We start from the raw sequence: 11,259 nt of genomic DNA, 5'->3' as shown, positions 1-11,259 counted from the left end.
GAAATTTACTAATCTGGAATGATACAGCTGATGCAGCATGGTTGGATCAATATTCATGTTTTCACACATATATATATATATATTATATAATATATATTATATATATATATATATATATATATATATATATATATATATGAATATATTAGAATTATACAAGACATCCCTGGATCAAAGGGACAAGAAACAGAAAATACCCTCGGTAAAGAAAATTAAGCACTAAGCACCGTACTTTCACAATGGTTCCTATGCAATTGCTGAATTGGAGCAACCAGGTCGTCAATGTTATTTTTTTGAAAAAAAAATCAGAATCAAGGGACGAGCTTTCATGTTCTTCAGCATGGCGGTAAGAAGAGGTAGCTTTTCAGGTGCCCTATGCTTGTAATCTTTCAATAAAGCCTCTGCAGCAAGAGATTGCAGCTCAGAGCTCTCTTTCTCTTCCTTGTTCCGCCCCTTGGTCAGCTGATTGATGGCAACACTACACTGAAGAAAATTGAGAAAATATATCAACTAATCATGATGGAGAGAAACCATGTGAGACGTATCCAGGATATCTTACCAAGCATACTCCATAGAGAGCTCTGGTGTTCTTGCCTCCAGTCAAGGTAATGGTGGACGCATAGTACTTCTTGGCTGCCTGAAGATTTTCCAAACCACCCATAGTATAAAGTACCTAACAGTAAAAAGGATTTACAGCATTAAGAGTTAACCCAACAAAAATAGCGCACCTTTTTTGGTACATTCTAATCAATTGACAAAACAAGCATAAAGTAAACTAAGAAACATGGATTCCAGAACCCATTCCGCATTATATATATATATATATATATATATATATATATATATATATATATATATATATATATATATATATATATATATATATATATATATATATATATATATATATATATATATATATATATATATATATATATAGATAGATAGATAGATATATATATATATAGATATATATATATTATATATATATATATATATATAGATAGATAGATAGATAGATAGAGAGATAGATAGAGAGAGAGAGAGAGAGAGAGAGAGAGAGAGAGAGAGAGAGAGTAGGAAATCCATCAATGAACCTATTTTAGTCCATCTTGTTTGCTAGACTATAGCAGTTATAAGCACATGAATGAACTAGTTTTTATAGAGATCAACCCAAATTTTTCATAAGAAATGGAAGCAATCTCCATTAAGCAAAAAATATATTACCACTTTTCACAACTGATGTAGGTTATAACTGCCCAGACCTAAAGCAACTAACAAGGACCCAATCTTCCACAGCAGCTGTGTCACCCTAGTAAAACAATATGGCCAAGGCCGTGTGTTTTGTTGATGCGCAAGTACATGTCATCTGCCCAGCCAATGTCCGATGCACCCTGTGCAGCTAACCCTTTTTCTTTTCTTTCTTTTTTTCCCCAAAAGCAGGAGGGATCCAAGTCCCACCGACCCAAAGGATCTCAGCTCAGTTCACACTAACTGCTAATATTAGAAAAGGTGAGTTGTGACCATCCAATATTCTGAACCAAACCAACACCATACAACATCTGCATAAGGCTGAAAATTAATTGCCTTCAACCTATATCAGCTCTCTGTGAAATGTTCTTGAGCTTGTCTAGTCAAATTCAACTTTGGGCAAAAAGGGCCTACCATACAACCTAGAATGCTGGTAGGTGGGTATTGACTATTGAGATATAAATTGCAAGGAATATCCAGGCAACATCAAATTTCAGAAGAAGTCATGTGCATCAATGAAGCATTCTTGAAGTGCAAGAAAAGGTGGGTGATGGGAGCACATCATATCTACAATGTATATAGATGATTGTTTTTTCATTGGAAAGAGAAATGAAAAGAAGAGGAAGCAGGACAAAGGATGTTACAGAGCAAATTTAGGTAGAAAATCACAAACTGAAAACCTTCTGTCAAGAGAAAGAAGAACAAAGTACAAAAGCAATTTTTTCAATGAATGAAGTGGAAGAGAATTTAGAAAACAACTATGCTGCTACATTATAAAAAAAGGAAGAAAAATCCTAACCTCCAAAAACAAGATGATTCATCAACATGTCAGCATTAAAGCACACGAGTAAGATGATTCATGCTTATTATGAATTTCACTAATATTACCACTTACAAGTAATTTTTTTTTTTTTTTGGTCTCGACTATTTCATATTTGATAAACATGAGAAAGAAGCATATTTACAAGTGCCCACCTCAAAGGCTCAAGTTACAAATCTTGACCCACACCCACTTCTCTAAACAAAATCATAGTAATTCACAGTATATAGTTACAGAAGAAGGACAATAAACATATAAAACTCAAAAAAATATCAACAATTCTAGAACTAATTTGGCTTTATGCCTGGAAGATACATTATAAAAGTAGTTTCTTGTTTGGAGAACTTATAGCATATGGTCCTCTATTACATGCAAGGCTCCAAGCGTGTCCTAAACCTTCATGCTGTGTTTACAACTTAGCTGGAATATCATCTTACTGGATGAACCTAGAAGGAACTACCCTACTAACAGATGATTTTTTTTTATAACATATATTCAAACTTCCCTTCCTTTGTTCATTTTTCCCTTCTTTCACCAGATGTTAAGGTTTTGATTTTTTTTCTTCCTTTTCTTTCATGAACATGGATATGTTTTGTTGTATATTTCTTTTCAATTTTATAGCTAATCTAGACTAGGTTTACTACCCCCCACCCCACCCCACCCCAAAAAAAACAAAAACAAAAACAAAAACATGCATACACCAAAAAAAACAAACAAAGAAAGAAAAAAAATCGATTAATGTAGATGATGAAAAATCAACTCCAATGTTTTGGGAGATCTAATAGTAATGATGGGACAAGAGTGAAATAAGAAAGAAATAGTAGCTGCATGATGCAGTCATTTTCAACAATCATGGTGTAGGAACCTTAAGAATATTAGAAGATACTAATGGTAGGCCACTTGCCTCTGCATAAGCCAGATGATATAGAGGAACTGTTGGTTGAGATAGTATTAGCTCCTCATAACAAAAGGCTGCTTGCTTGTACCTGATAAGGGAGACAGAGCTTAGCAAAACTTAGAACAAGATGTTGCAATGACAATCAAGATGCCTCACATTTGTAGGGATACGTAAATTTCAGCAAGTTCTCTCCAAGCATCATGATCAGCCATAAATCTGGGAAAAGATCCAAATACTTCAGTTATCTATGCATAGCGCAAATGGTTCCCCCATGAATTAACAAAAAGATTCAAAATAGTTGTAGATTAGACATAAACTGATCCTTACATTTCAAGGTACTTATTTAGAAAATCAATAGCAGCCGATATATTTCCTCGTGCCTTTGCCATAGCAACCTTCCTCTTATGCATCACCTACAAAAGAAAGATTTTAGAGCTTTTATATATTAAAGTTTTAATAATTGAAAAGATCAAAGCAAAGCACATGTAGCAGGAGATAAGGAAAATGTATTTAAAAGGTAACCACAAATTTAATTGGGGACAACAGAAACTCGTATTCTGACAAGTTGGCTTTGCCTTTTTTTAATTGTGCTTAGACATTAATCAATTAAGGGTTGCATCTCCATTAAAACAAGCATTTTCAATTATCTACATACAAATCAGAATATAATTCAAAGTTGCAATTTTTTATATGCATTTCCAGGCAACAAATTAATATTAACGTTCCAACTCTTATTTGAGCTTAGGACCATCACCAGCTCTAAAATGGAAAAAATAATAACAAACAACAAAAACATTAACCTACCTCATCAAGAGGATTATCCTCTAGAAGACGTGCATAAGCTTTTTCTGCATCAGCCCATGCTCCCTTCGCTTCAAGCAGCATTGCTTCTAATCTGCCTGAAAATTATCCAAAAAAAGTCCAGAAGCGGCTTAGCCTGAAACAAGTATAACCCTGCACATAAACTTAAATAGACCTATTATGTATAGTGCAGTTTTTCATTATCTTGGTGCCTACTGCCAGTAGGATAAAGCAATCATATGTTTTCTGCATGAGCTGCAATGCCCAAAACACTAAATCCTAAACCATATATGTGTGTATGTATGTACTTAGATATACTCTTTAATCAAGACATTGAAGTATGCATACATACACGCATTATTAGGTCGGGACCTTATTGAGACTCAATCTGTTACTGTTCTATAGGACATTCTCTATGATCTAATAACATATATCTGAGCATTCAACCTCAAAATAGTAAATCTTTGACTTATTGTGGATCTTTATCCAGTCTACCGGAGTATTTCTACTTGTTGACATATTTTCTTATTATTTCTCCGTATTTTTGCTGAAGGGTTCTCTTAAAAATTTATTCAGTTTTCATAATAGTCACATGAAGTTTGTAACTAACAGATTGTTCATATTTTTCATAATATCTTAAAGAGAGTACAGAATAGCCACAATGATTAACCAATTGAGAGTGCAATACACAGTTTTAGCTGGCAAAACATTAGAACACTATGCCATGAAACCCACTACAAGGGTGCAGAATTATTTACAACAACAATCTAACAGCATAAGCAACTACATCATAAGAAGAAAGCGAGCCAGAAAAGACTCATTGAGATCCAAAGTGGTGTAAGAACTTAGATAAACATAAGCCAGCGGTTCAATAATCATGAATCCACAAAAAGAATAAGATGGACTCTAATCCCTTTATCATCTCTTATTCCTACAATACCTGATACATTGTATAAGAGATTAAAAAAAAAACAACCTTGATCAACTATCTTATCTTTAAAATAATTTAAGAACCGAAACTACCTCCATTTCCCATATATCTCAAAATCAAATATAGGGCTATATATAATAGGAACAATTAGGTCATTGAAGAACTTAACTAATTAGTTATGGTTAGAGTATGGATACATTAAATATGACTTCCAAAGATGCAATGCTTTATAAGATATACAGGCCCATTTGTCTTTGACATGATGAGAAACATATTAGCTATAATTTATAAATCACATACACAACAACGTGAGGTCTACCACAGTCATCTCAATCCCCTGGACAGGATCTATAAAGAGAGAAACAAAACAAGCAAGTTCCATTCAGCAATGCTTATGATGTGATTTTATTCTATGAAGTTTGTCTATTTTATGACTGTATATAGCTTAAGTTGATTGCTCCGGTAAATACAGCATAAAGCATATGTACAACAGTACTTACCAACTCTCAAACTCCCTGTAAATTTCTTGGAGAGGGTTAGCAACACAATCCTGCAAAACAAGAATTAAAAGTATATCATGTCTGCTGAATTAGTAGAATAACATAAAAATGGTTTGATAATAGGACCGCAGAAAATCTGATAGTATAGTTGAAACTTCTACAATAAAGATGGCGAATTTACTGTAGGGTACATGCTGCTGCCAAGTCCTCACAAAACAATACCGATAAACCATAAGAGACTTTCCATGGCAAGGCATCAAAAGAGTCAAAAGAAAGCTGACTGGTTATTGACATTCTACTCATTCTTCTATTGGACCTTCTTACACAGGTTTCTTCATGAGAAATGGCTTCGGTGACAGTGACTGAGCATATGAAATGAATTTGTAAAAATCAGAAAATATCATGCATGAATATATTTCCAAACAAAGTTGATTGTAGTTACATATTACACATGTGCTTTATAAAACCAACACAATTTTGCATGGTTGGTCCAATAGCTACATTAACTACCACTCCAGTGAAGTTATTATGAGCTCAAGCATGCTCCAAATGCATAATTTCAGCGTTTTAGCAATTTAGCTAGCTTATTCTGGATGCTGGTTTATGTAAAAGCTATCATGAGTAACACTCTTCACATACATTACCAACATGTTTTCACCACTCACTATTGTAGATATGATCCTTGTTGGTGCCAGTACTTCCTCCGTCTAAAGCAACCCTCCAATATTAATTTGCAGCAAAAAGCTCTGGCTCTCTTAATTATATTTGGATATCAAAGTTGCCTAATTTTCCCAAGGGGGTACAAGGTACCAGTCATCTAATTAAAATACTCCACTCTAATAAGTTCTACATGCTAGAATGATATTCACATCGCCAATGAAGTTGACTTATCTAAACCTTTATTCCATTAGCAGTGAGTTGTTCATAGTATCACCAGATTTATTATGGCCTCTTTTATTGGACCATGTTGCAGATGGACATAATGTAATTAGTGCTAATAGTGAGTTCGCCATATTCCTTGCTCCAATCACTATTTCCACCCTCTTGCGACATTCTTCGACATCTTTGTGACATTAGCTACTCTTCTCTCTGCTTTTACCTCCTGTATTTAGGGCCTTACCAGTGCTAATCAAGATAAAATCCTAATGATCAGAATTCTACATCTAGCTTTTGTTGGCAAGGGATAAGGAACATATTATCTCCTGCGCAATAATGTCGAGAGCTTCACCATGACTTAGAGTTCAACAAAGTTTTTCTGGCCTCAGTTTTCCTAACATGTCTATTAGAGACAAGGTTCGCTGTACCAGTACTGAACCCCGTACCGGTGCCACACTAGCATAGTATTGGTACAGTACGGTATAAATTTTTTTTTGGCATATCGAGGGTTGGTACGCCATCGGTATCAGTACTGAACTGGTACGGTACGGTGCGTCTGATACCTTGCAGTATGGTACGGTACGGCATGGTCAGAGAGTAACACATATTGCTAATAATCAAAGTATTGTTTAGATTGCTAGGCATATTGCCATTTATTGCCAACTCACCCTACACTTCTATCTACCTGCTCTTCCATATCCTTACATTCAGCTAATCAACAAGACCACAAATTCCTTCACAAATAATCATTATACCATGTACTAACACAGCCACATAACCTAGTTCCATATATTTGTCTATAAATGGACAAGAAGGAACTAGCAAGATCATCTAGATGAATCAAATCAAAAACTATAGGCCTTGGCTATTATATATTACAGACCAAAACAATGAAACAATGACTTAACTTTTCTTATGAAAAAACCCATGAAGGATAAATAAGCTTGTTGACAGAAAATCCTCTGATAGATTCAATTTAATTAAAATTTTAAAAGATAAATATGTGATATTAATATAACAACACTTCCTTTGTACAAAGAAATAATTAGTGCTCACTTATGAAAAAGGAAAAAAAGATTTCATTGAACAAACCATACAAAAATATTCTCCCTTATGTAGTCTGCATAAAGAAAGAAAGAACTTCAAAAAAAAAAAAAAACAGAAAAGAGCAAAACAGAATTTAGGATTAAGGCACCACCTTTGCAACATCTAGCCTCTGGCAATCCATAGCCGCAACAGCCACCTGCTCATAAAGAGTCCATTCTGCATTAATAGACAGACTATTCTGAGTTTCTAACCATATCTGCCTGAAAAGCGGCTAATAGATGAACGGTTGTGATTATATGGAAGTAAACAAATCATACATATGTATATCTGCATGTATATATCTGCATACACAGGTACATGCATATACGTGTATATGTGAATAACAAAACAAGGATGAAAATGCAATACATTTAATGATGACTCAACTCTGACAAGGCTCATCTTTGCAATTTGAAACAAATTTGGAGCATAACACTTGTTTGCAAACTAAAAATTAATAACGAACTTGGCAACCACATTGAAGGCCAAAAAAGGTTTCACATTAAATTATTGCCATGACAACTGTTTTGTTTATCAAATTGCAGGATTAATATCATTTGGAGTTTTCTCTTCTTTTAGAAACAGGGATGGATTACCCACCCAAAATATCATTAGGGAGTTAAAAAATGATTTATGTGCATAATGGAGGTATTCATAGCCTAGCAAAGATATGTCAAATAAAATAAAGCCACTCCTGGGACCACAACCATAGCCACCTAGCCATCGGCTTACTAGAATAATCATTCCACTTTTTCATTCAAATATATCAATCATTTTGAGCATGTCCAAACCTTTTTGCACTGCCCATCCATATTTTTGTAATCAAGGTCTGCGGAGCCGTCCCAAACTGCCCAATTTAAGGCGTCCCGGGCCGTACGACGGCGGACCAGAACAGTTCCAACATTGAAACCAAGACGCCATCGCTGAAGAGGAGAACAAGAAGAAAAAAGAGGAAAAGAGAGAGAGAGGGGGGGAGGGAGGGAGAGGAAGAAGAGAGAGACCGGCCTCTCTCTTCCTCTTTTTCTCTCTTGTTCTTCCTCTCCTCCGTCTCTTCTACTATGTCAGTATGGGTCCGGCACGGCACAGCGCGGGCCCGTACCAACTCATCCCGCTGGACAACCGGTACGGTGCCCGGTATCGGTTCCGCCGATGTTTGTAATGACTCCTACTCAACCATTATCCAATGTTCTATATGCCTTCCTTATAAAGCCGTCCTACTCAACCAATATCCAATATTCTATATGCCTACCACAAATTTTACATTGCAATACAACCATAATAAATTCTTCATCACTGCCAGAACTAAGCCAATATTTTTTTGGATCTACATATTTTTAAGTTTGTTTTCCTACTCAAGCCACATACATCAAAGCATGTCCATCTTATTCTGCTTTAGGAGTAAATCTTGGTAAAACATTCTATATGATCCCCTATTGCAAGTTGCATCAACGAACAATACTTCAATATCAGCTTCCTTCATGCGTCTTTTGATGTACAAGTAAGCATGTTCATGCATGTGCATGCCAAGGTACCATAAGCCATGGATTAATGCTAGCATCAGCCACTCATTTGTAGATTGGTTTAGCTAAAATAACTTTCAATTAAACTTAGATGTTACACATCAAATGGGGGGGTCATTTTGGTTACATAAAACCTAATTCTCCAAGTTTGCTAAAACTATAAGTAAATAAGAGCTGATCCAAGAGGACAAGACCTTGAAAGTATCTAAGAACAATAGGACCTCATATGCTATATTCTCCAAATTTTTTACGTTACTGAATTGATTCCCTCCATTTAAGCATTAGAAATATACATCTCGCACAAACTCCTTAGCCAATTGCTATAATCCAAGGTCAACTCGAACAAAATTATTCTATTTACTTCTTTTGTTTGGCCAACCTAGTTTACAATTGCTATAGGTAACGCAAACAAAGATCGGCCGCTCTCTCAAGAGCTCCTTGCCCATTCCTTCTCACCATGCCTTCTCACCACTTTCCTTGCCAAAAAAGTTCATGTCCTCTGCACAAGGCATATGGACTATGAAACCAATTTTTTGAATCCACATCACTCAACAATACAAAGAATAGGGGTCAATGAGAGGATTTTAATGATATGAGTCATTAACCATCTCTATGGAAATGATATGTCCCGATTTTTATTTCCTAGTTTCTCCTTCATCCCTTCTAAAATTGTTTGAAAAGAAGTCAGGCAGGAAGCTACAAGAAGCAGTCCAATTAAGGGTGCCTATGTCCTCACAGAGACTTCTTAAAATAAGGGTGGTAGATCCAATTAAATTCTGTTTTCAAGGATTCTAGTCTGATATTTATTGGGCACATGACAAGCACGACATGGTATATACAGTATTTTCCCATGCCAACCTGGGACCAGCAAGGATGCGGCACATAAAAATTTAATTCTCGCCTAAATAGGGGTCCCTTTCCTCCAAACATTTCCATAAACGCACTCCAAAGCTCATTCCTCAAGTATATGTTATTTTCTCTTTTGTTCCTTCATAACCAGCCGACGAACTAATAGATTAGCGCATCAAAACCTTTAAAAGTAATTAGAAATTGGAAAAATGGAAACCAAAGGATATTAAGGAGAATTTATTATAATCATTTAAACAGTCTAGGAAGCATCATATAACAGATAGTTGTTAATGCTTATGATGTTAATATTGGACTCATCATTAACATCACAACAATATCAGTAGAAACAATAGACAGCTAGATATATTGAGTCATGGCTGTCCAAATTCTAGGGCATTAGACTAAAATAGTTAGAAGGGAATAATGGGTGAGGATAAATGGGCTCGGACGTTTGTAATTATAAAACATAAAACATGACCCAAAGGTGCCTTCAAAAGACTTCATCGTCACTAGCATGTCATATAGTTTTCTTCGTTTCAAAAATTTATTAACTCATCAAAAACCAAAAGATTCCTCCATCATACATAATCCATAATTCAAATAACAAGGCATGACTATTAATCAACAAATCCAGATACACAAGCATATGCCCCAAATCACAAATACGAAAGGCATTTCTCTATAATCATCGATTAATTTTAACACCTAACATCTGAAGAAAAAAATGTAACGAAACTTCCATCAGTTGCGAAGGAAACTGATGATCCAGTTTTCGTCCGTAGAAAACCGTAACCAATTCGCAGAAACAACCCAAAATCCAATACAATAACCCAAGTCTACAGATCAAATAGCAAACTTCAAAACAATGCAGAGAAATCACAACATAACATAAGTTTAAAACGTAAAGACTTTCCGTTCTACTTTAACAGACCCCAAACAGAACCTTTTCAAATCTGTACAACAAACAGGGTTAATCATAACAAAACAAAACACCGAATCTCAGATCCTCACAATAAACAAGCGCCACCTGCAGAAATTTCTCAATCACTCCAAATTCCAAACAATCAATGCAAAAACAAATCCCAGATAAGCACCAATCCTGAATACGGATCAAAAATCGAACTAACCGTCTCCTGCAAGCCTGGATCGAGACTTGGGGTCGTTCAAGATGGAGAGGCCATGCTTGAGAACCTTCTCCGATCGCCGGGCCTTGAGCTTGCGGACGAGGCAGAGGTACTCCCGCGCCCCGCCGCCGCCATTGTCGACCTGGCTCTCGAGGCGGTTCAGCTGCGCCTCCTCCGCCGCCCCCACCATCGCCCCCGCGAGATCGCGAGAAGAGAACAAAGAAAGATCGAGGGTTCTTCGGAGCCGGGGGAGGAAGAGGACGCGAGGAGGCGGAAGCGCCGGCCGCCTATCGATGTTATAGTTTGGGAGAGATGGAAAAGATCTGGCTTCTTTGCGTCGTGACTCGACCACTAGTATAGAGACTTATCGATCCGCCGTCCGGTTTTATTTGTGGTTTTTTGCTTACCTCTTTGGCTCTTTCTCCAATCAGGGATCTAATTTAGTCTAATTCTTTTTACCCAGTCCATATAGTATTCTTTTAATTTGCCATCAGGCCTTGGATCATGGATCTAGTGTCATCAATCTAAGAGGGTCAAGTTACAGAATAGCCCATCCCAAAATTGGGTCTGGGCATGTTGGGTCAGAAGAAACTCCTAAACTAT

General features: G+C 36.2%; 1 protein-coding gene across 1 annotated transcript; it reads right to left on the bottom strand.

Moving 5' to 3' along the window:
* Positions 1-110: 110 nt before the first annotated feature.
* Positions 111-11,017, bottom strand: LOC103712217 (ER membrane protein complex subunit 2-A-like). Its single transcript, XM_008798682.4, is given in 10 exon segments — positions 111-483; positions 560-673; positions 2,976-3,057; positions 3,126-3,185; positions 3,297-3,382; positions 3,774-3,868; positions 5,202-5,238; positions 5,240-5,251; positions 7,276-7,340; positions 10,660-11,017. Coding segments are annotated over 10 exon segments (936 nt in total). The 5' UTR covers positions 10,847-11,017; the 3' UTR covers positions 111-285.
* Between the last annotated feature and the right edge of the window lie 242 nt (positions 11,018-11,259).

The sequence above is a fragment of the Phoenix dactylifera genome, chromosome 17, assembly GCF_009389715.1.
Source record: "Phoenix dactylifera cultivar Barhee BC4 chromosome 17, palm_55x_up_171113_PBpolish2nd_filt_p, whole genome shotgun sequence".
NCBI lineage: Eukaryota > Viridiplantae > Streptophyta > Magnoliopsida > Arecales > Arecaceae > Phoenix > Phoenix dactylifera.
Note: the sequence above shows the minus strand (reverse complement) of the source record. Positions and strands in the feature narration are given on the sequence as shown.